This window comes from Euleptes europaea, chromosome 5, assembly GCF_029931775.1.
Source record: "Euleptes europaea isolate rEulEur1 chromosome 5, rEulEur1.hap1, whole genome shotgun sequence".
In the NCBI taxonomy this organism is placed as follows: domain Eukaryota; kingdom Metazoa; phylum Chordata; class Lepidosauria; order Squamata; family Sphaerodactylidae; genus Euleptes; species Euleptes europaea.
The window spans coordinates 92,788,317-92,813,408 of NC_079316.1; the positions used below are offsets into that span (position 1 = coordinate 92,788,317).

The 25,092-nt window shown below is 44.1% G+C and overlaps 1 protein-coding gene across 1 annotated transcript in view; it reads right to left on the bottom strand.

Annotated features, from left to right (window-relative positions):
- The window catches only part of STOX1 (storkhead box 1), a 53,542-nt gene that overhangs the window by 26,349 nt on the left and 2,101 nt on the right, over positions 1-25,092 (bottom strand). The window contains exon 2 of the mRNA XM_056850517.1: positions 3,633-3,785. Within this exon, the coding sequence (XP_056706495.1) occupies positions 3,633-3,785 (153 nt within the window). The remainder of the gene's footprint in view (positions 1-3,632; positions 3,786-25,092) is intronic.

Sequence of the window (25,092 nt, forward strand, 5' to 3'; positions counted from 1 at the left end):
GAAACTGCCAATAAAAAATAAAATGTATATCTAAAAATCTGAGATTTGAGCAACAAAGTTATTGGAAAATGCCACTAATTGAAAAAGAAATGGCACCCTTTGTGGAACCTTCTGCCCAAATTAATGGCTTCATGATAAAGCTAATCCTGAACACAGAAACACTGAACCACACACATTCAAACTTCTGATCTTAATGCATTTCTACGGATGCAGAGCGAGGGCGTTCTTTTAATGCCAATGAGAAGATGCCTTCTTCCAGTCATACGTTAGAGGGCAGTAGATACACACGTAAGTCCTTAAGGGGCCAATGTCATCACTTCCATATAGGAAGCCTTCTATAGTCTATGTGGAATGATGACCTATCACATCCACTAAGACTGTGATTATCTCCTTGCTGTCTTCAGATAACCCACAGACTGAAGAGCTTGGAAAACTGAATTCAGTTAACTGAAACCAGCCAAGCGCACTGTCCCATTTGCTTATCTTTGCAGCTAGGAAGGTGCTTGAGCCTAGCAAAGGAAAAGCTGTCAACTGAGGGTAATTGTGAAACAAGATGCATCACAGTGCTACTCAGTCTCTAAGTCATTGTACTGCAATGTCTCCAAGTAATGTTTGCAAATAATGGACATGAGAAGGCCACATCCTGTGCCCAAGGGAAGTTTATTTTTGTTCTGAAGAGCACTTTCCTTTCTGTGCAATTGGGAATACTTTTTAGAACCTCAAATTCTCCCACAGTCCAGCAGACAAGAAAGACCCATTTGAAGATGTCACTGGCAGAGTCACCGCTTTAATGCTGTCAAGCTCCCAGATCCTTAATTTGACCAGTCAACCAAGCCCAAAGCAAGTTTCCTTGCCATCTGGAAATGGTTGTACGAGGGGTTATTGGTAAAGGCAGAGATGACAACTTTTGATCTGTAAAGTACTCATTGTTATAATGGGCGAGGCCTGCATAGAGGAAGGGTGATATGGGACCCCCCTTGAAGGCAGAGGAGCTGAACATCTCTGCCTTCTCTGTGTGCAAATGCAGGGCTCCTTCAGCTGGACCTCCATCAGGGAGAGCCAGGTTACCTAGCGTCAAGGGTAGGGTTGCCAGCCTTCATGCAATCCCTGGAAATGTCCTGGAATCACAAGTTCTCCAAAAACAGAGACCTCCGAGTAAAAGGCTGCTTTGGAGGGGGAACTCTAGGGCATTATACCCACTGAGGTCCCTCCCTGCCCCAAACCTCACCCTCCCCAGGCTCTGTCCCCAAATCTCCAGGAATTCCCCAACACAGATTTGGCAACCCTAGTCAGGGGAGAAGGGTAGGCCTTGGCCCACAAACCAACAGTGCCTCCAGGGGATTGATTTTCTGCTGAAGAATGGAATTGTTCCTATTAATATCAATGGGAGAAAGTAATGGGTGCTGAACTTACTCCCTGCCCCCGATGGCTCCATCCACTGAAAATCAAACCTGTGCCTTTCTGCATTATCTGCTTCTCCACCGGTGCAGCCTCACCCTGGATTCTGTTTCTTGGTAACCTGAGAGTGTGAGAGAATGCCAGGAGCTGGCTTTTGTTTATAGCCTCTAGCCAGTGTGCTGCAGTGGCCAGGATGACAGACTAGTATCTGGGGACATTTATGCATGGGTACTTGAACTCATGTTAGCCCCCGTCTGACTCGATTGTTCCTTGGAGTTCTGCACATGTTTTCCGTCCATTAGAAATGACCTTGCTGCCAGCCCTCGCAATGTCCGGGTCTTCCCATCCCTCTGTTAACCCGACTCTTCCCTCTCCCCTGAGCTCAGCCCAGCTCAAAACTCCATGCAGAAGGCAAAGCTCAGGCCACAGGAAGATTGGCATCTCTCACAGCCAATCACAAAGCAGTGTGTAAAGAGGCAGGGATTCAAATGCTTCCAGCTTCCTTGGGGCTCTTTCTGAGCAAAAGAAAGGCTTTTTAAAACCGAGGCTTGGATTCCACCCCCACCTTTCAGATTGCTCCATTTTTTGTTTTTTGTTCTTAAAATGCTTTTGTATGAGGCAATTGGGTTTTGGGGTGGGGAATCATCTCTCACAGTGAGCACTGCAAAAGCACTGCGAAGTAAGCCAAAGCAGCATTTAAAGGGGCAGGACTTGATTTGAGCTTGGAGAGAGCGTGGTGCAGAGATTCACAACTGGAAAGTGTGGGTCTAGCCAGCAATGAACCTCACGTAAAACTCCCATGCATAAATGACCCCTGAGAGCCAGGTTTGAAACTTCACTCTGCCATGGAAGCTCCTCGCGTGACCTTGGGCCTGTCCCTTTGTCTCAGCACTGCTTCTCGGGGGGGGGGGGCACACTGCTGTAAGGATAAAATGGAGGAGAAGGAGAACAGTGTTGTAAGCCACTTTGGATACCCACTGGGGAGAAAAGCAGGATAAAAATATCTTTTAAAAATATGGATGCTGTTGATAAGGGATTTTTTTTTATTTCTACAAAATATACTACTTATAAAGATAACTTTATATTTTAGAGGTGTATGCAGCAAATATATATTTTACCTAAAAATGTAAATGGTGATTATTAGTGTGACAATGTTTTCAAAGTCACATATTGGACAGGTATGGATTCCATCAGACTCCTTTATCCTTTTCCTGGTTATTTTATTAGATAGTCACATTAAGGCCTGCATTTTTCAAGTCTTTTTTTTCTGTCATAAATTTGACATCTGTAAACTAGTAGACTCTATTTGCAATGCAAAGCCATGTGGAACATCAAGGGTCAAGCCAAATGTGGGGACAGGAAGTTTCAGCGGATCTCCTGCTGCTTTTAAAACCACAAAGAACTGCCAGATCAGCACATTGTGGGTGTGTATGTTTGTGTGTGTGTGTATGTTTAAATCCACTACCACCATCACACATACACACACACGCAGTTTGTAGTATTGGGAGTCAGCGTGGTGTAGTGGTTAAGAGCAGTGGTTTGGAGCGGTGGACTCTAATCTGGAGAACCAGGTTTGATTCCCCACTCCTCCACATGAGTGACGGAGGCTAATCTGGTGAACTGGATTTGTTTCCCCGCTCCTACACATGAAGCCAGCTGGGGGACCTTGGGCAATTTACATTCTCTCAGCCCCACCTACCTCACAGGATGTCTGTTGTGGGGAGGGGAAGGGAAGGTGTTTGTAAGCCGGTTTGAGTCTTCCTTAAGTGGTAGAGAAAGTCTGCATAACACCAACTCTTCTTCTTCTTCTATCTAATTTATCCCTTGGGATGCTATGAATGGTACAGAGGATGGAGGGTGGAACATAACAGGCATCCTATGATGCCTGTACATTATGTTTTCTTTTTTGGGGAGCAAACAGCAGCACAGGAAGGTGCTGGAGAACACAAGAAATGGCATGGGCAAGGGTAAAAAAAAAACCTCCATTGGAATGGGGGGTAGGGAACCCACAGAAGGTTGTTTGCAGTTTCAAAAACAGCAGATCTATTCATCCGTCTCCTGTCACTACCTCTAGTTTGACCCCCTTAGATCCTCCCCTTTATTTTTTGTATGGAAATGCAGAAGGATCATCGCAGCTGCTTTCCAGTCCCCAGGTAGGAGAGGTCCTGTGGCTTTTCTGGCTCCAAGCCGAATATTTATTCAGAGCGTCAACAGCCTGTGATTGAACAGATTACCTGGGTAGTGTTTGCCCAGCTGATCCAGTAAGGTTTCTTGCGTCACAGTCACGTGAGCCTCGTTCATATCAGAGATAGTGCAGCACAAGACTTCTGCCAGAGGAACAAACTGCGACTGCAAAATGGGATTCATGTGAACTGGAGAGACATCGCCTAAAAAGAACGCAAAAGGGGGAAGAAAAATGAGTGCTCTGCCTTGAGTATGTTGCTCCTTTTCTCTCAGTGGCTCTCTCAAAACGTTGGCCTCTTTTAAAGTTAGCTTGAGCAACTGGTGGTGGATAAAGGCCCCCACAACAGTGGTCAATGCAAACACACACACCACACAGTAAACAGAAGCATAGGGTCTCCAGAAGAGCAAGCAAATGTTCCTGTTCAAAAGCCACGTAATGCCCCGGAAGAACAGTAGCTGCTGGAACCACACTGGGGAATTCTGCTTGCTTGCATTTTGAAGAGAAGAAAAAGAGTTGGTTTTTATATGCCAACTTTCTCTACCACTTAAAGAAGAATCAAACCAGCTTACTATCCCCTTCCCTTCCCCTCCCCACAACAGTCACCCTGTGAGGTGGGTGGGGCTGAGAGTGTGACTAGCTAGCCCAAGGTCCCCCAGCTGGATTCATGTGAAGGAGTGGGGAAACAAATCCAGTTCACCAGATTAGCCTCCGCCGCTCACGTGGAGGAGTGGGAAATCAAACCCGGTTCTCCAGATCAGAGTCCACCGCTCCAAACCACCACTCTTAACCACTACACTTGTAAGGACATTACAAGTTCCAACCACTGTCTACTAGAAAAAGTGGCTATGCCATTACAAGCCCTAACTATTGCGGGGGGAGTCTACTGCAGAGAAATACTAAGCGAGTGAAGCAATCCTCCAGTGCATTTCCCAGATGGGCAGGAACCACAGCATCACCGCAACAGAGATCAGCAGGTAGCAGCAACTCAGGCTGAAGTCTATTGGAAGGGAGGCGGGACAGAGCTCAGAGGAGATGTGCCTTCAGGTATTCATTCTTTGACTCTATCCCCCTCCTCTCCCCGCCCCTCAAGCTGTGAGGTGGAGATTTGAAAGGCTGCAGAGGAGGGAAACTGAAGGACACCTTTCGGCTGAGGCCAACTCTTCTATCTCCCCTCCAGGGCCCCCACTTCTACTTTCCTATGGTGGATGAATTTTTTTCCTGCCGATTGTGCTGATCCCAAGAGAGCCATACAGAGAAGATGCCCCTTGGGTTCCCTTTCTCATTGCCTTTTTAAAACCCAGCGATTTAATTATCTCATTGCAACTATCAAAATTCGATTTCTGAAAAAGAAACCAAAACTGTTTCATTCTACTGGTCAGTGTAGGTGGAAATGTGCCTCTGAATGCTCCTTGCACAATACATTTTGTTTTTTAATTTGGAGCATGGAGGTCGCATGGTTACCGTTTTCATGCCATACCTTTCCAAGGCAATCACTACCATAAGACAGAATCTGGCCGCTGGCAGGTTAAGATCAAGAAACCTCAAAGAAAAGCTTATGACCAGGCTGTCATGTACCAAGGCCTAACACATATCTTGAGTTGTATCTACACATGTTTTTTTCACTGTCCCGGATTTCAATGATGCAGCTGGCTCTGCCTGTATAACAATGGTGCAACAGGAGCTGTGTGTCAGATCAGCTTTAACCCAGTAGTACAGTCATGCCTAGGGCTGGTGGAAAGTGTCACCAAGTCACAGCCTACTTATGGCGACCTCAGAGGGTTTTCAAGGCAAGAGATGCTCAGAGGTGGTTTGCCATAGCCCTGCCTCTGCAGAGCGACCTTGGACTTCCCATCCAAGAGCTAACCAGAGCTGATCCTGCCTAGCTTCTGAGACCAGATTGGGCTAGCCTGGGCCATCCAGGTCAGGGCAACTGGCAACATACACACTGCAATATTTTAAAAGCAAGAGCAAGATTTCCTGTGAGATATTTGCAGAGTTTAACATGAAGCAATAGAAGAGCCCCGTGGCTCAGAGTGGTAAGCTGCAGTACTGCAGTCCAAGTTCTGCTCACGACCTGAGTTCGATCCCGACGGAAGTCGGTTTCAGGTAGCCGGCTCAAGGTTGACTCAGCCTCCCATCCTTCCAAGGTCGGTAAAATGAGCACCCAGCTTGCTGGGGGTAAAGGGAAGATGACTGGGGAAGGCACTGTCAAACCACCCTGTAAACAAAGTCTGCCTAGTAAACGTCGGGATGTGACATCACCCCATGGGTCAGGAATGACCTGGTGCTTGCACAGGGGACCTTTACCTTACCTAACATGAAGCAATACCATCCAGGTTTAATTTAAGGGATGGGCTATTAAAAACAATTGAATGAGTCTGTTATTTGTGTTTTCTCCTTGTATGGTTAAAGGGGGAAAATTGCTTGAAGACTATTTCTCTTAAGTCAACAAAATAAACAAGAGCGCCTTTTGAATCAGTTGTTAAACAGTTCTTGACCTCTGCTTTACAACTTGCCAGGGTTATGTTTAACAGAATGAATGCCTTCAGAGAAGTTCCTAAGAGCCATTTCCTCAGTGAGGTTGCTAAGTTACTACTAGCAGGTGTGTAAATCAATGTCAGCTCTCTTTGTGTGACGCAGGAGAATTCAGGGGGAATTGCTGCAAACAGCACATCATTTGGGCTAGTTATTGTAAGCAGAACAGCTCCTTTCACAATTCTTCACAAAGTATACCTTTGGGGGGGGGGTCTGCTTTGCCTTTGCCAGTTCTGCAAAGTTTATGTTCCAGAAAACACCCAGCTACGAAGCCAAAGGTAGATCGTTACCAACCCATACAATGGATTTCAGATTTCATAAGGATGCTTTTCTCTGTATAGCTCATGAACACACTTTTTGAGCCCCTTACATGTTCAGTTTAAACACTCAGAAGGGCCAGTCTTGAAATGTCAGGATTACCCCCCTCATTTTTAAAAAGGTTATGTTCTGCTTAGCTTAAGGAATAAGATCACAATCTTTGCTTCGTTGATCATGTCCAGAACTACTTCTAATTGCAGTGTCCAATGATTAATTTTTTTTTTGGGGGGGGGATATAAATGGAAACTGCCCATCAAAAACGGAAGAACTCCCAAGAAATTGAAAGATGATGATAAGGACACCATCATTTCTGAGAGAATACCTCAAGTTTTTTTATATTCTCAAGTGAGCACGATGACCTTTGAGAACTAAGAAAACTAGAAGGGGAGGAGAGCTCCTCAGCAGAGGCTGACTCATAGTGGCACTGGCACAATATGGGCCAATTTGAGTGGATTCCTCCCAAATTTGGTTTATGAAGAACAGGTGCAAGGCTGATTGACTCTGCACTTCAATGTAGACTGCACAATGATTCATTTGCCACAAATGACACATAATTCCTTGGTCCCGCCTTGAGTAGAGGTAGGCACATTCCCTTCAAAAATGCGCCAACCTTCCATCCCTGACTTTCTACTGCTGCTGTTTCGGTGGCTTCTCCATCATCTCTGACAATCTACTATCTGGGAATATTTTTGTAAATCCAGCCTCTCCCTATGTCAGAAAGATCCCAACAACTGGAGGTAGGATGGGGAGATGTGGGCATCCAAGGCAGAGCTTTTCAAATATGAGCAGTGAAAATCAGAGCTACATAAAGGCCATCAACAAATACTTTTCTACCTCTGCAGATTCATGTTTAAGGGCCAGTTTTAGATATCTCATTGCACTTCCTCACGTTTTCTCTTTTTTTGTACTTAACAACGGTTTGCCAGGCAAGGAGAAGTTTGCTTGTCATATCCCTTCTACAGTTCCAAGGGTCTGGAAGAGCATTTTATGCGCTTTTGAACTCTGCACACAGGCGCTGGTGCTTCCCTGGCTTTTCTCCTGCTCCTCGCTGCACACTAGGGTCAGCTTCAGCTCCGTGCTCAGCGGTTCACATTCTGGCTTCTAAGGGCACAGCCAGCGAGGACTGCAGCACTTCCTTTACTGAGAATGCCTTATGGTGTGATGCACTCTAGGTCCAAATGTGCAGTGTGGGGAAAGGGATGCCCTATAAAAACCTTTCACCACACTGCAAAAACTAGATGCACAGCCCTCTCTCTCCCCATAAATAGCCCTTTAAGTTTGGCAGCTTCGCCCGTGTATCTAGTAATCTTTGGCGGGTTGCCAGCCACACCACAAATATAGCACTTACCATTCTGTTCTGCAGAAATGAAGCATACCTTCTGGCACAACACTTTTCATGAAATATCTTTAAGGCTTAGCAAGAATATTTGTTTTGGCCCAGAGAGAAGGAACTTGTCACCCGTCAAACACAGCAAAGGCAAACCCACTGACTGCTACAGTACAGCGCCATTTCCACACTGCAAAAAAGAAACTTAAAAAAAGACTTTTGTTTACAAGAACTCCAGCCAAGGCAGCCTGCCAGAAATTCGTGTATTAAAACTGTCAAATGATTTTACTAGCCTACTCAAACACAGCTAATTGTTTACACACACGAAACCCGAGAACGTATTTTCAGCGCATCTAACTGAAATGCAATGTAGGAAAGTCATCTGAAATAGAAGCGTCAGATAACAAAACACAGTGAACAAAAAGTCTCCAGATATGCTCGGCCCACATAAAAGGATGTTTTGTTCTGGCCCTGTAACTCGAGCTTCACTGGATTAACAGTGCCTTTACAAAGCAGGTAGCACATATCTCTCTTGCCTTTGACACACAAATGCCGTCCGTCATGCTACAAGTCGGCACAATTCAGACACAGCTAGCAAATCGGCTGCCAGCTGCAGTGCCACTTTACCTCTGCGTTGTTAAAGGTGAGCGTACCTGACCACCTGCATTACTCATTAGACTTTTACTGGATACTATCCACCAGGAATCCTTTCTGAGGACCAAACTAGATGAATGTTGGGCTACAAATCGGGTTGGGGTTCTGCCAAGCCAACTCGCCTCCCCTACAGCCAGGTGGCAGCTGCAGGGAACTTCCCAAGCACACATTTGAGTTGGGACCATGGCAAGAGGAGGAAAGGAATGCCCTCTCCGCTCCCCTTTCAGCTCCCCAGCACTGGAATGCCCTTCCAGCACACAGCCTTCTTTCTTCCTTAAAATTCAAATGCCTCCTTAAAACACACCTGTTCATTCTGGCTTCTTCCAGATTGACTCCTTTCTTTTATTCCTTTCCCTATTCTGTGATTTTAGTGAATGATGGTGATTTTAGGAATAACTATGATAATAACAGTGCTTCACTCCAGCTCCAACAGAAAGCAATGAAAGAAACATCAATGGACTGAAATGAAACACATGTGTAGTGAAAGAACAAATGATGCTAGTATGTCTCCCAAACCATGTCCTGTATCCATATGCATGGAAATACCCCAAAACTCTACAGGACAAATACCAAGTATATTCACGCTTCAAATGAGACAGAGAAGCATGGTAAGCCATGCATCACATCTCGCTAGAGTAAAGAGCCCCCAAATTCTGAATGTTGTGTTTTAACTGTGGATGACCATATTGGGGAAGGAACTACAATTTACTGCTAGAAGTAACATCTGGAAGTACCTTCAGCTGGGACATGGCCAGAGGGGAAAGACAGAGAGTGCCCCAGAGCACCGAGGCCCTTCCCCTTGGTATTCTTGTTTCTTCAGCTGACACTGGTCACACATTCCCAAAATTTTCTCAGTAGTCATGAGGACGTAGCAACCTCTTTTTTAAAAGGGAGAGAGAAAACTGATGCTATTGTTTCATGTTTGGTGGCACATATGTGGAAATACAGTACATACTGTGTGTCGTAAATCCAAAATTTATTCCAATGTATTTTGCAAAGTGTTCAATAGACAACCGAGTTACTGCTATTCTATAACCATAGAAGGGTTTGCATCGGACAATTATTCCATGATCTGAATAGTTAACACAAAAGAAATGCTCAGAGGAACACACATTCATCAGCCTCTGTGAACTACCATCTATCTTCATTGGGTCCACTGGGGGAAAGGGACCAATGCAGTAGCAGCGAGACTGACTGGCTAAGACCGCCTTGAAAAAAGGAGGCGGGGCAAGGAAATGCAGTTTAAAACATCCACATCACCTTGATTCGCCAAACTAATCTCTAGCTGAAATTCAAAGCAGCACTTGGAAGGGGGAGGGAACCCTGCAGAATGAATCAGGTTGACTCTTGAGGACTCTGGTGGGAATGCAGCCAGAAAAGCCCCTTCCACACAGCCAGTCCCACTAGGGGGCTGTTCCCCACTCAACCCAACCTCTGCCATTATTGCTGGCATCTTTAAGCTTCTCTTCCTCCTACAAAGGGGAAGAGCCATGGCGGTTTAGTGGCTAGTGTTGGGGCTACGGTCCGAGAGACCCAAGCTCAAATCTCCATCTTGCCATGAAAGTTGCCAGGTGACCCACTCCCCCCCACATTCACATTTACAGAGTCGTTGTGACAATAAAACGAGGAAGGGAAACCCCACCTACTCTGCCTTGAACTCCCTGGAGGAAGGAAGGGATAAAAAATGTACTGGATGCTAGATATCAGCTTCCACCAAGTTTTACTTTCTGTGATCACAGAAGAGACAAAGCGTCTTGCCAGGTTACAAATCCCTCGCCAAATGTGGCTATGTGGAAATGTGAAACCTACTTGTCAGTTTTCAGCGGTAGCAAGAAAGGCTTGTTTGGTATTACTTGGCTTTCCCATACATCTCTTTGAAGGATTGTTTGTAATGAATTCCTAAAATGTACACTGTGGGATGTCAAGGCTGCGTATCTTCCGCCTGGAAAATGTCCGTCCCAGTCATGTGAAAGCTGGTTGCAATTACTGATTGGTGAGGTCAAAGGTTATGACAGCACATGTCCAGGACGGGGCCATGGCATTAAAAGTAGGTTCTAATTTTAAGCTCTGATGGGGTACAAGTAAAAATGAAACTCTTGTATTTGTCTACAGAGCTGAAATACTCATTTCAATTTTAGGGCATTCTCAACATCTCAGTTTTTGAGAGGCTGAATAAAGGGTAGGTGAAAAACTTCAATGCAACCAGAAGCAAGTGTTCTGTGACATTTTAAAAGCTTTGATATGTATGTTTTTGGCAATGGGTGTATGTGTGCCACTTTTTAAAAGTCTGTGCATTCTAGAACATTTGTCCTGTGGCCTGGTCAACATCCCAGGATCAGAAAGGAAAAGGGGTTGAAAAACTACAGTCCTACTAGTCCCAAAAGTCGCCAACTCGATTAATGAAATTATCTTTTGAAAAAACTTGTAAAGAAATCAAAGGCTCAAGGTTATATCAGAGGTGCAGCACGATCCTAGGCAAGTTTACTCAGACGTAAGTCCCACTATGTCCAATGGGGCTTACTCCCAGATAAGTGCGCACAGAACTGAGCTAACCCTAATTTAATGTACAAACTTAATTAGGACAATATGAAGACATTAATGTATAATGTCTTCATATTGTCCTCCTGTGGTCTGAATTTTTCTAATGTTTCATGAATTCAAAATCTGAAGTTTTAAAACTGACTGTGATGACTGCTATCACTTGGGGTCATTATGGAGTTCATGCTGTATTGTTTTCATCCTCTGATCACCAGCAATAAAATTTACTCCCACCTGGCCCACGCTGTGGGGGGGGCCTTCATGGCTGAAAGAGCAGGATGGATCAACAGCCTGTGAATTATTGCTTCCCTTCCCCGCACAAACATTCCCTCCACAGGGCCTCTGCCCCATGGCTCCTACTACCGCCACCCTTCCCTCATGCTTGACCCTCAAGCAAATATAGATTAAATTACATGTATCTGTGTTTTGCAAGTTGCTCATAGAATGTGCAGTTTTAGGATCCTGACAAGTTAGGAAACATCATGGATACTAGGTCTTGGTTATCCAGTCCTCTAATGGGCTGCAACTCCTACCTGACACTCTATATCTACTACAACCTTGGTTCCCTACTTCATTGGCCTAATTTTATCTCCCGCCCCCTTTTTAACTGCTTCCTTGGATACAACTTGCAGCTCCCATTTATCTGATCCAGGGTCCAGTGAGTGCCTGCACTCCCACACCTGCCCTTCAGTCCAGTTCCCACAGTCCTTACTATAGTATTCGGTCAGCTGTGGCATAAATTAAGTACAAGCTTCAATTCAGCACCAGATCTCAACTACATAAAAACAACAGAATCCCTCCACGATACCTTGAATTGAACTATGGAATGTGTCCTTGCGTTGTTCAATCACTTTCATTGTGCTATAACAGTAATCTGCAGATGGACTGTCATGTCCATACAGGTGACTTCGGGTCACTCTCAGCCTAACTCAACTCACTACAACCCCGTGAGTCACTCTCTCTCAGCCTCACCTACCTCACAGTGTGTTTGTTGTGGGGAGGGGAAGGTGATTGTAAGCCGGTTTGATTCTTCCTTAAGTGGTAGAGAAAGTCGGCATATAAAAACCAACTCATCATCATCATCATCTTATTTATTTTAAATGTATAAAACCAATGAGAAAGAATTCAACTGAGAGAAGGGGAGTAGCCCAAGGGGAGCTTCATGGCTTAGCAGGGATTTGAACTCAGGGCTGCCCAATACTAGCCTGGGGTTCTAACCCCTCTACCATGTATGCACTAAGAATATTTCTGCAATTAATTCAGTTGTATCATAATGATAAAGAGACCTTTGAAATCTAACCTCAGTTTTCCATGGAACTTCTCTACTGAGGTAAAAGCCTCTGCTTGGTTCAACTGTTCACTTGAGTGTCATTACTCTTTTTTATATATATATCAAAGCATCACAATGCTCAATGAGCAGAATACAGTATACATAAACCTTTACAAGTTCATCTGCAGTGTAAAAGGCAGGGAGAGGAAAGGCGCTATGAAAACATTAACAGATTTGTCTGGTGGTAATAGGAGATTTATTATGTGATGGATTTCCCCCTGACTTACCTGTCAAATGGAACAAATAAATCATCCCCCCATTAACATCAGTATAGGATTAGCTCAGGATTTAAAGAGGTGAATAATGACTAATGCAGATTTCATTTCAAAGTTAATCCCCAACCCATCCCATCCCCCTGCCTTTCCTTTGTGTCCTCTGCTTAGCTCTGAAATGGTTCTCATCACACCCACCTTTTCCTCCTGGCTACAATTTGTTCTTTCAGAGCTGTTAATCAACATATACATGGGTTTCAAACAACAACTCTGAATATGCTCCAGACCTATTTTGATTCAGCTTGGGATTTGTGCACAGGAAAGCCTAAAAATTTGGAAACAAAACACCCAGCAAACAATCTGGCGCGACTGTTCACTTTCAAAGGAGGGAAGACAGACACTTTTCCTGACACCTTTCAACAATCCTTGAAAAGTAATTGTAAGAAGGGAAATTCAGTTCTGATGGGACACGGACACACACACACACACACACACACACACACACACGTCAGTGGCATTTATAAATAAACAACAGGACCACCCACAAAGATTTGCAGGGGCATTTCCCCCTCCCCCACTATTACATCTTTCCCTTCCCTCAAAACCTCCATAGCTGCTCCCCTTTTGCTGCTTCCTTTCCTTCACACCCACAAGCCAACCTACCTTTATCTGCCCCGCCCCATCTCCAGCTTTTCCTTCTTCCCTCCCCCTATCAGCCTATACCTGGGAAGGCCAAGCTGCACAATGCAACTTTCATAACAGCCCTGTGCTACAGGTTAGCACCACACTTCTGCAGTCAAAAGGAGCAAAGAAAATTCTTTTGAAGAAGATAACAGCATCCTTGCTTTTGACTCATTCTCCAGTTGTTGCTTTTGGACTTTTGACATGCACAGGTGTACTTTTCCCATGTCTGGGCTCTTTTGAGTTGATTTGTGAAGTGTACTACAATATTTGCGTTATGTAGTTGTGTTCTATGTATTCTCATTTGAGTTGGTGACCATTACAACCAATAAGAGTAGCCAGCGTGCTGTTGTGTTTTGTGGAGGTTCTCATATATAGGTCTGTTTGATATTAGTGTTGAAAAGTAGCTAGCAGTCAGGCCTGGGTGAGTCACACAAGTTGCATGGTAGCAGTGGTTACTGCCTGGCCACAATGAGTCCTGGAAAGGACCCGTTCCCCTCCCATTTACTGAAAGAAAACAAGACTCGCAATAGTGTTGTAGTTGCCTATCAACAGCCACTGAGGGTATCTGTTTCTTAAAGATACAGGTGCTCCTTTCATAATTTTGGGTTTTTTTTTTAAACTCCCCTTTTTGTTACATTCAGATGTTTCTACAAACCTGGGGCTTTTCTCAGGTTTGCAGCAAGATCTGCTTTGTCTGTCCATGGGCCCAGTCTCTGGATTTAAGTATCCACAGATTGGGCCATGTTGAGAATTAGATATATTGATAAACACTCACAATAACCATACATTACTGTCACTGGAAATATATCAGTGGTGTAATTAGATGAGGTTACCTTGTACTTCTGATAAGGCACTTCTGTACATCACTCCAATTAGTAGTGGTAGCCAGGCAACAAGAACCCTCTAAACCAGTGATGGCGAATCTTTTAGAGACCGCGTGCCCAAACTGCAACCCAAAACCCACCTATTTATCGCAAAGTGCCAACACAGCAATTCATATTGGATATTGCTTAGTATTTCCATGGCATTGTAGTTGATATGTCTTGTTTCACTTAGTTGTATATAGTTTGTTTCTATAAACAGCATTGTTTTTTCTTAAATTTAGAGCTTGTGCTGTTTTCTCCTTGCCCAATTGCTATTGTTACAGCACTATTCTACTTTTTCTACCTTTTGTAAAGCATACTTTAAGCATAACAACTTGGTGCTGAGTACCCAGCACAGATTCCCTAGACAACAATCTGCTTCAGTTTTAAACTCTGTTTCATCACATCTTTATGGGATGCGAACACCTCCTTTGGCCCCTAAAAATGCTTCTGACACCTCCTGGAAGCACAGAATCCTCAGAGACCTTGATCAATTTGGACTAAAAGGTAATCCTTATCTTCATGCAAAGAGTTTGGAATAACCATACGTTCTGTGTTTGCCCCTGCCCACTCCAGACCTTCTCAGCAGGAAGAAACTCTTCTAGGCAATGTTCTTCATGAGACTGTTTTCTCTGTCAAGATTAATGGCATCACCACCTCACTCCTGTCTGCAGTTTGCAATTTACCACATGTGGATGACTGCCAGGTATCCTGCAAATCTTCTGGCATGCCATTTGCAAAAGACAACTCCAGCAAGCCACTGACCTTATGCATCAGCGGGCAGGTTTCTACAAACCTGGTTACACACTGAAAACTGAGACTGCTTTATGCACTTTTTAGATGAAGGTGGAGTGAAAAAGTTTTTTGGGGGGGAGGAACATTAACAATGTGAGATATGCTGATGAAACTACATTACTCGCAGAAAATAGCGAAGACTTGAAACGACTACTGCTGAAAGTTAAAAGAGAAAATGCCAAAGCAGGACTACAGCTGAACATCAAGAAAACATCAAGACGACAAAAGTAATGACTACTGGAGAATTATTTAAGTTTAAGGTGGACAATGAGGAAATTGAAATTATTCAAGACTCTGTATTCCTTGGCTCCATCATCAACCTAAAGGGAGACTGCGACCAAGAAATCAGAAAGAGATTGAGACTGGGAAGGGCCACCATGAAAGAGCTAGGAAAGATTCTTAAGTGTAAGAATGTGTTATTGGTAACCAAAATCAAGTTAATTCATGCCATAGTATTCCCAAATCAGTGAGTTTTAGATCAAGTCAAGCCTGAACTGTCCCTAGAAGCTAAAATGACTAAACTGAGGCTATTGTACTTTGGTCACATTATGAGAAGACAAGTGTCACTGGAGAAGACAATAATGCTAGGAAAGGTTGAAGGCAGCAGGAAAAGAGGAAGACCCAACATGAGATGGATTGACTCTATGAAGGAAGCAATGGCCCTGAGTTTGCAAGACCTGAGCAAGGCTGTTAATGACAGGACGTTTTGGAGGACACTGAGTCATTGGGTCGCCATGAGTTCGGAAGCGACTTGGCGGCACTTTACATACACAGCCTGAACTAGAACTGAAATTGGGTGAAGATGATCATCCCAGTGACTGCCAAGACTAAAATCTAGTAAAAGGGGAGGCTTGCTGGTGTGTGCCCCTTACACAAGGGTCTTTAGAAGAGACAAGGAGGAATTGCCTTTGCATCTTCTGGGACCACCTATCTGGAAGCAGAGCCATCTGCTGTAGGAGGATGTTTGGCCTTGAACTGCCCAGTCATTTTGTGGTGGGCTTTCCCCATGGCTGCCATTTTGTAGCAGCAAGGTTGGGGACCCAGGTACTGTTGTACCTAATTGCAACATGACGTAGAGTACGGCGCAATATGGCCTCGATGCCACTATGCTAGAAAACCCTAAACTATTTACCTGCCTACCATTGTTGATAGCTAGGAATGCAACCCTCTTCAGAGGTGGAATGACTACTAGATGGTGGAGATACTCATCCCTTTATTCTGCCTTCCCTTTTTGCTGTCAAGTCACATCTGACTTATGACGATCCCTGATGAGGTTTTCAAGGCAAGAGATGTTCAGAGATGGTTTGCCGTTGCCTGCCTCTGCATCACGACCCTGGAATTCCCTGGAGGTCTCCCATCCAAATACTTGCCAGGGTCGACCCTGCTTAGCTTCTGAGATCTGAGGAGATCAAGCCAGCCTGGATCATCCAGGTCAGGGCCTACCCATGAGTTCTGATTGACCACCATTAAAGACAGGTATGCCGGGCTAAAGGAAGTAAGACACAAATAGCAAAGTATTGGCTATGCTGTTTAAATAGCTATTTAATCAGATACAACAATAATCTGTCTCTCTGACCATCAGGACATTTTGGGGAGCCTAATTAAGAAGTACGAATACATGCAATTATTGCATACTATGAACGTTAGTGCTTCTTATGTCCAATATTAATGAGCCTTGCGTTTTCAAACTTGTGCTCATTTGCCAAATGGGATCAAAATGAAAAAAACTGAGATGAAAGAGAGCAGTCATGAAAGAAATCCAAGCAACATATAAACACACAGCCTCCTGCTGAGTTGCCATCCTTCATTAGGCTTGTGTGCTGTTGGTTGCGCACAGAACACCACAGAACAAGTGGCTCATGAATGGTTTGATGTTCGGGCAAAGGTAAGGCAAGCAGCCTAAAAAACACACATTACCCCTACCTTTTAACATCGCCACATCAACATGTTGCTCATAACTGCACGGGCTGCTCAAACATTCAAACTGAAGGCATGCGTTTTATGTTCTTGCCTCTCCCTACACACATCCCTTCCATATGCTTCTTTTGGAGTCCCTGGGGCAGCAGGGCAAAATGTCTGTAGAAGTCTGTAGAAAATGTAATCACAGAGATCCAAAGAACCATAAGCACAAGTCAGCTTGTGAAATGACTCTCTGAGGTATTTCACACCTCTCAGAATGCTACTGCTCAAATTGGAAATCCTCTGGGCATGTGTCTTCCAGTGGTGCAAAGGCACCTTCGATCCAACTCATAATCATTACAAAGTGACAAATGGCTAAATTTATTTCAGATGGAAATTCACAAAGACAGCTGTAAAAACATCAACATTACAATTGTTTTACTGACAAGAAGGCGTATGGCATCTGATGGGTGCATGTGGCATCTGATTTAAGTTCCACAGCATTTGAAGAATAGCCTTTGATGCCGCATACTGGAATCCACCTTGAGTTCAAGAGAGAAAGGCGTAAATAATGTTAATAAATAAATAAAATTACCATTCATACCCAGTAACATAAAACAAGCACTAATTACACGGTCCTTAGTTAGCATCAATTAATCCTTCAGCTTCAGTTCTTATCCTCTGTAGACAGAGGTTTAATTTCAAGGCAGCTGACAACAGTCAAAAGTTACTTCTTAACCAGGTGGGAACTTTTTCAGCTCCCATAACAGAAAAAGAAATAAGTTGGTAACCAGTGCATGACTGTGTAAACATTCCCTTAAAACAGTGAGCAGGAGCTAAAGTGCCTTAGGCCAAGGCTGTCCAGGTTCCCCTTCCTATCTCAGACTGCCATCCCCAACAAAAAATCTATTCCATGAAGCTGGAGGATCTTCAGGAGAAGGATCTGATGTTGCTTGACAGCTGAGGTCAAGAAGGAAAAGCAGCCAGGCCTTTGTGCAAGTGCACAAATGGCGTTCTAGTCCTGGGGGTGGGGAGAAATAGATTCACTTTCACCCACATCTCAGAAGATCTAGGCAAAGTAGGAACCACTGTACCCCTCATCCTGGGATCTGGGAGCTGTTATTTAAATACTTTCAGGATCAGCTGACATTCCTTCATATTCTTAAATCCTTGTAGTGTATGCAAAGCAGGGAGGGTTTTCCTCTTCCATCCCAAAAGTTTCCTTTTCCCTGACCCAAGGTTCAAGGATACTCAGAATAGTGGGAATTTCTATGAAGACTCTGACTAGAAACACACCAGTGATGTGCTCTCTAGTCCAAAAGGAACGTATAGCAGTGGCACTCCATCAGTGCAAATATCTAAGCTGCACCACTGTTTAATTATATAATAGTAGACAGCTTGGGCCAATCACAAATGCAGTAAAACCTGACTAGGCAAAGGTAAAAGTAGTCCCCTGCGCAAGCACCAGATCATTACTGACCCATGGGGGGGGGGGGGTGACGTCACATCATGATGTTTACTAGGCAGACTATGTTTACAGAGTGGTTTGCCATTGCTTTCCCCAGTCATCTACACTTTACCCCAAGAAGCTGGGTACTCATTTTACTGACCTCGAGAGGATGGAAGGCTGAGACAACCTTGAGCTGCCTATCTGAAACCAACTTCCATTGGGATCGAACTAAGGTCGTGAGCAGCGCTTTGACTGCTGTACTGCAGCTTTCCACTCTGTGCCATGGGGCTCCTTAAAAACTGACTACTCACAGGAAAAGTAGGGTTTTTCAACATATTTGGGGGACTCCACTTATATGCAGAAAATATGACTTGGTATATTACCAAAAAAAAGGAACAGGTTCTCCCCAATGGCCCAGTTAGGACTGAGAATGCTCAGAGTAGTTAATAGTCAGCTAAAGGGGAGCGAAAAAGAGGGAGAAGGGGAAATTGGCTTGCTCAAGCCTCTAAGACACTAGTTCCCAACCGGGGGTCCGCGAGAACTCAATTAAGGTCCACGAAACAAAGTTATAAACCCATAATAAATTAATATTTTCAATTAAAAGTTCTCTATTCTAAAAATATATTCAAATATTATTCTAAGTTTAATGTTTAACTAACAGTTATGATTAAAGTTTATTTTCAAATTCTTGGAATTTTTATTTTGAACCTTGGGGTCCCTGCACCGAACAAAAAAGTCCTAGTGGTCCCTGGTCAAAAAAAGGTTGGGAACCACTACTCTAAGAGGGATACAGAATCTTTTGACAACCGTTAGGGTGGGTGGGAACCTTATATCCACTACCATCACCCCCAGTTCCTCACGGGCCCCCAGCATATGTGTGGGTGGTTCTATCTGCAGAAATATGAGACAGATTTTTTTTTAAAGATAGATATGAGAGAACATTCTCAACATACTGTTCCACTTTAGTGAACAAGAGCAGAATCCAGGATGGAGCTATGAAGCGCCACCAGGTGCAGATTTGGCCCTCTGCCCAACAGAACCCCTGAGTGCCCGGCTTTATACGTATGTGAATGCACACATTTGGCCATTTGGCCAGCTCTGCATCTAGGGATAGGGAGGTGGGAGAAGGAGAGCTGGAGGGGCCCTCTCTTCCCACAGCCCCACTTGTGCAACTTCACAGGCCTTTCACTAGTAACTCGCAACTACAACTCAGGGTCCACATCTCCCAAGTAAACACAGTTAACAGGCTGCCGCCCAAGAAGAGTGAGCCAGTGTGGTGTAATGGTTAGTGTTGGATTAGGATCTGGGAGACCCAGGTTCGAATCCCCACTCTGCCATGGAAGCACACTGGGTGATCTTGGGCCAGTAATGCACTCTCAGCCTAACCTACCTCACAGGGGATAAAACAGAGGAGAGGAATTTGAACCCAAAGAGAATCATGTCAAAATGTTCAGCAAGAGCATTTCATTCCTACATGTCTATGAGGGTTTTTTTATACAACCACTAAGAACAGGCCTGGCTATTTGTTTATAAGCCCCAGGGCAAACCGCTTTCCTGGGGGTTTCTCACACACCCCCAGACCTATGCTTACGTGCTTCGCAATCGCTGTAGAAACCTCAGAAACTAGTTTGCCTGAAGTAAGCTATAACATAGACTTGGGCAGGAGAAATCTTTTTCAGACCATCTGCGATCGTATGAATCAGCCCTGCTTTGGGGAGGGCTGATAAAATATCAGGACAAGAAAATGAAGCAGGAGGCATCTCAAGAGACAAGGTGGGATTGACATTTTCAATTACTCTGTTGGTAACTGAAAGAAGCCATTTATTTCAAGGAAACATAAAACCCAAAATACTCCAGAGAACGCGCAGGAACACAGTTATTCAAAGCTGAAAAGTCAATATAGAATACCTGGAAAATGATAACGGGCAATGGCTGAAACGAGGAAGGAAGGCAGGATTATTTGAGTTCCGCGGTCAAAATACGAGGCACCGGCTGTGGTTCTGGAGCACATACATAACACAGACTTTGTTCTTCCCCCAGGAGATATTTGGTGTGCGGGTAGGGAAGGAAAGGAACCACGGGCTTTAAATTGAAACCATTTCACTCAGAGCCCAAACACACATATGGAACACGTTACAAGGTAAAGCCACAAAGGCAAGCTACTTCAGCCCGTTCCACAAGCCACTAGGCGTTTTTATGGAATGGGAGACGTCACAGGCAGCAGCAAAACACCAGAAGAGCTAATGGAAGAGGTCAATAGGGCTAACTGGGCCATACAGGCCTCTCCTGTGTGGCACATACTGTAGTTTTCGGTCAAAGGTTTGTGAAACTTTTGCTTCGGCTCATTCGAAGCTGCATGATCACCCTTTCTATGGTAGGAGCCCCACATCTTCCCCTTCTGGAAAAGAGAAATAAAGTGAGAGCAAACACAGGCGATATAGGGACACGATACAGCATCGCTGGCATGGGATCAAAATGAGCACTATGAATAAAGTAAGGAACAAAGCAAGTGATATTGTCGAAGGCTTTCACGGTCAGAGTTCACTGGTTCTTGTAGGTTATCCGGGCTGTGTAACCGTGGGAACACGGTTACACAGCCCGGATAACCTACAAGAACCAAAGCAAGTGATCATCAGGAAAGGCCCTAAGAGAACTCTTATGGGATGAACAGCTGCTTGCTTTCTCTCCTGCACAAAGATATTGTTCCAACATTTCCTGTGCATATGTTAATCATTATCACTTTATAAACTTGGACATTTTGTTGTAAGCTATGTACACCTCAGATCTTCGGTCTCAAGCAAGCCTGTAATTTAACATAGAACGAATCTGCGGCTTAATGTTTAACTGCAGTGAATAAAGCATCTGTTACATTTTTCTAAAGTTTCTCTATAGACTGCCACATTATCATGTCAAAAGTGATCCAAAACAATCAGAAAATGATAATCTGAGAGAGAGAAAATAATTTTTTTATCGTGCATTTACAGGGGAGAGCCAAATTATGCAGGTTTGTAATCCAGCTGCAATTTACAAACTTTTGGTGTGTTACAACTATTACTGTTAATGGCAAATATTTCCCCCTCCAAAGATGTAAGAACAACAAAAAAGATATGCCCCTAATATGCACAAACATGACAAATAAGTATTGCAAACCCTCAGCCCATTTTCATAAATTACGTTTTTAAAAAGTTTTTACACTTTCCAAATCAAATGCACTGGATTTAAAATTGGCTCTTTCCTATTGCTGCAGCAACATCAATCTACAAGTGCTCAATAACAACACATGGGGGGGGGCAGAGTCAGCAGAGAAAATATCTGCCATGTGGTATTCAGACAGTGTATTCAAAGATTAACCCCTTCACAAACAACACTAAAGAGAAATCAAGTTGCAAAATAGTGAGGGCTTTGATCCCAAGCAAACCCAAAGTACATTCCATTTAAGCAATCAAAGCTAACTTATTCAAGACTGAGTAGTCAGGGATGAAAAACTGGCTATTTCCTCATCTAGTTGAATCATGGGGGTTAGTTCACACTTACAAAACTCCCCCCACCCATAAACTGCAATTGGGCAGCACTCTGGCCCCTTTGGAGAACTGGCCTCTCTAACTGGAAACCACAGCTGCCGTCCCCATACGGCAATGCCTTAGTAGCCCCCAAATCACTGCTTTTCATGCAAAAAAGCCATGACGGTAAATAGTTTTCTAGTTCCTACTCCCTTTTGCAGATGCATCAGCCCTAGGAAAGGAGGATTTAATTTGTTCCCCACTACTTGTGCCTTTTCCCTAAGCAAAACTGGCTCTCTAGGCTACATTAAGCCGTGGTAGGACACATCAGAGGTACCTGCCTTTCCCCCCTCCTGGGGCTTAAAATGGCTGGGGGGGATTTGCATTCAGGAAAATGGCATGGAAAAGAAGAGTTAAGCCCTTCTTTTTCAGGCATTTTTCTCTCATTACCAATATAATGCACTAATATGAGAAAAATAGCTAAAAATAAGCAGATTTGGGTCAAAAAAATCTGGGGGGAATCGTTTTACCACTCCTGCTTACCTATGCTACTCAGTTTAAATGACCCCCTCCCACTTTAAAGGGGTTCAGCAGCAGACTCAATATTGCCAAAAGTACGTTGCTACGTAAGTAATATTTATTTGTAAATAGCCAAAGGCCTTTACAAAGTAGATTAAATGGTGAAACAAAAAAAGTATACAATAAGAAATGTTGCTACGTAGTTTAATGTTACTGAGATTGATAGAGGCCACTTTCCCTTTTCCTTAGAATTTTAATTATGACCGCTGTAGGAGATTCCAGTCTTAAAAGGTAAATCTTAACTGATCCCTTATTATCAAGGGGTAATCTGAAGAGGAATGAAGAAAGTATAAGCAAGAAGAACCCCCAAATAATCCTGTTTCATCTGACAATAAAAAAAAACAACAAGCAAGCACCAGCGCAGTCCCTGAAAATGTGACAAAATGTGACAAAATAAAAAATATTGACTTGCTCTAAATTAATATTATTCAGTTATCATTCACCATTAGGAGAGGCTTCAGCAAAATGAAAACTTTCAGCCACTTTGACCAGAAAAGAGATTCCACAGAGAACTTTACACAACCTTCTTTTAACAGAATTCCAGCACATGAATATTAGACCACTTACATCCTCTCTAGCATAAAATTCCTGACCAACTAACGCCGAAGGAATTGTATTACTTGGCGGTTAACTTCAACAACACTCCCTCGGGGCACAAGGGCCTCCCATATGGATCCAATTGCAGGATCAAGGAGATAGCCTTTAACTGGAAACTTACAACAACGTTTGTAGAATTCAGCATTTGTAACCATTTCCTTTATGTGCTGGCTTTCCACTTATAGCGCATATGAATCTAGAGTACTGCAATGGAACAGAAATACTACCGAATGCTGCCATGTTAATGGGGAACAGCAACATTTTCTCCACCTTACTGGGTTCACTAGACATGGAGGTATCAAAATCTACACGCTTAGGCAGATTAATATTCAAAGCGAGAACACACAAATATGAACATTTAAGAGGCTGGGCTGAAGGCAGGAGAAATATGTAGGAACTCTTTACATATGTTAGTGGTTAAACGAGCAATATTCTCATCTCCCCCCCCCCCCCAATAAATCATTTGTTTCCGTAAAGGGTATTTGGCTGCTCCTACAGCAAACCACTTCTCTCTGAACTAAGTAATCCAAGTAACGAAATGGAGTTACTCCAGTCTAAGCCCATTCATTTCAATGGGTTTAGACTGGAGTAACTCTGCATAGGATTGCACTGCCAGCCTCTTTTTCAAATCAAAAGGAACTCAGTGCGACTAGATGTCTAGATGCTCTTGCCATCCCCCACAGAGCCAGCAAAAAGGGAAAGGTTAATCTTCCGGGCTCCTACGGTGGGCACTGTATGCTGGTTTACCCTCTTCTCCCCCACCCCACACAATTATCTGACTACAAATGATGAACTAAGGAACCCTTAGGACAATGAAGAGATTATACACAGAGTGACAGGCCAACCAGCAGGAAATGCTGGGGTGAATGTGGGTTTTCTTGCAGGGAGGTGTGCTGCAAGCACCTAAACCCACCTAAGGACCAGAGGCAGATAGATGTCCCACTTCCAGAATTTTCCAATCCAGTTACTGCAATAAGAGCTTACAGTCCTACAGTTCACTTGTTTTGTCCTCTGCACTTCTTCAGCAGAGATACAGCAATCAAAGACACTCTCCCCCTCCCCGCCACAAAAGCAGGGCACTAAATGGACCACAAGTCTCTCCGTGTTAAATGATGCAATTAAAATCACAGCATTTTACTTTCGATTAATTAGTAAGCATACTTAAGGTCAGTGGGTACACACATGGAGGCTGGTTTACAAACAACCCTCATTCTTAACAGTTAACAAGAAGTGGCTCATAACACAACTCAGTCATACAGATAAATGCTTGCAGCAGCAGATGATAAAAGTTGTCCACGTGATGAGCTGCTGTGCACAAGGAGAGGCAGTGTGGTGCAGTGGGTAGAGTGTTGGCAGTAGGAGCCGGAAGACCCAGGTTTAAATCCCTACTCCGCCATGGAAGCTGTCTGGGTGACCTTGGGTCAGTTACAAACTCTTGTGAGGTGAAGACAGCATGACTGGCCCATGGAAACCGAAATGGCTTCACGGCAGAGTGAATACGAAGGGAAAGCCTTGCTAAGTCTTGGCATCCTTGTTCCTAGGGACAGTAGCAAAGTGGTGGTGCGGGGGGCCCTCCGGGGTCTCAAGCGGCAGTCTTTTGCATCATGTGCTCTGAGCCAGAGAATGAACCCGAAGTCGTCTCTGTGTGTGTAAAGTGCTGTCAAGTCGCAGCCGACTTATGGCGGGAACTCAGATGGCTGAAAAGGGGGTGATTCTATTTAGGATGGCGCTGTAGGGTCCCCATAGACTATAAGAAACTTCCCAACCAGACTGCTCCAACTCTAACGTGCTAACTTGTCACTTTTTTCTATTCTACCTGCATAATTTATAAAGTATCCCACAGGAAGGGGGGTGCCTTTTGAACTGTTATGGGCCAAAACTGATGGGGATGGGGGGTTATTTCACTAGCCCCCTTCCCCCAAAGAACAGGCACAAGCTCCAGAGTTCCATTAAGCACCCTCACAGAACGATCATCTCCCATGTGCCTCTGGTCCCGGGACGTGCTGGCCACATTTTAGAGTTGCCAACTGATTCGGAGGGAAACTGCTGGACGAGGGTGTTGGGTCAAAGGGGGAGGAACCAAAACCGGACCCCTAAGACATGTGTCTATTCCTTGGTTCCATCATCAACCAAAAGGGAGACTGCAGCAAAGAAATCAGAAGGAGATTGAGACTGGGAAGGGCAGCCATGAAGGAGCTAGAAAAGATTCTTAAGTGTAAGGATGTGTC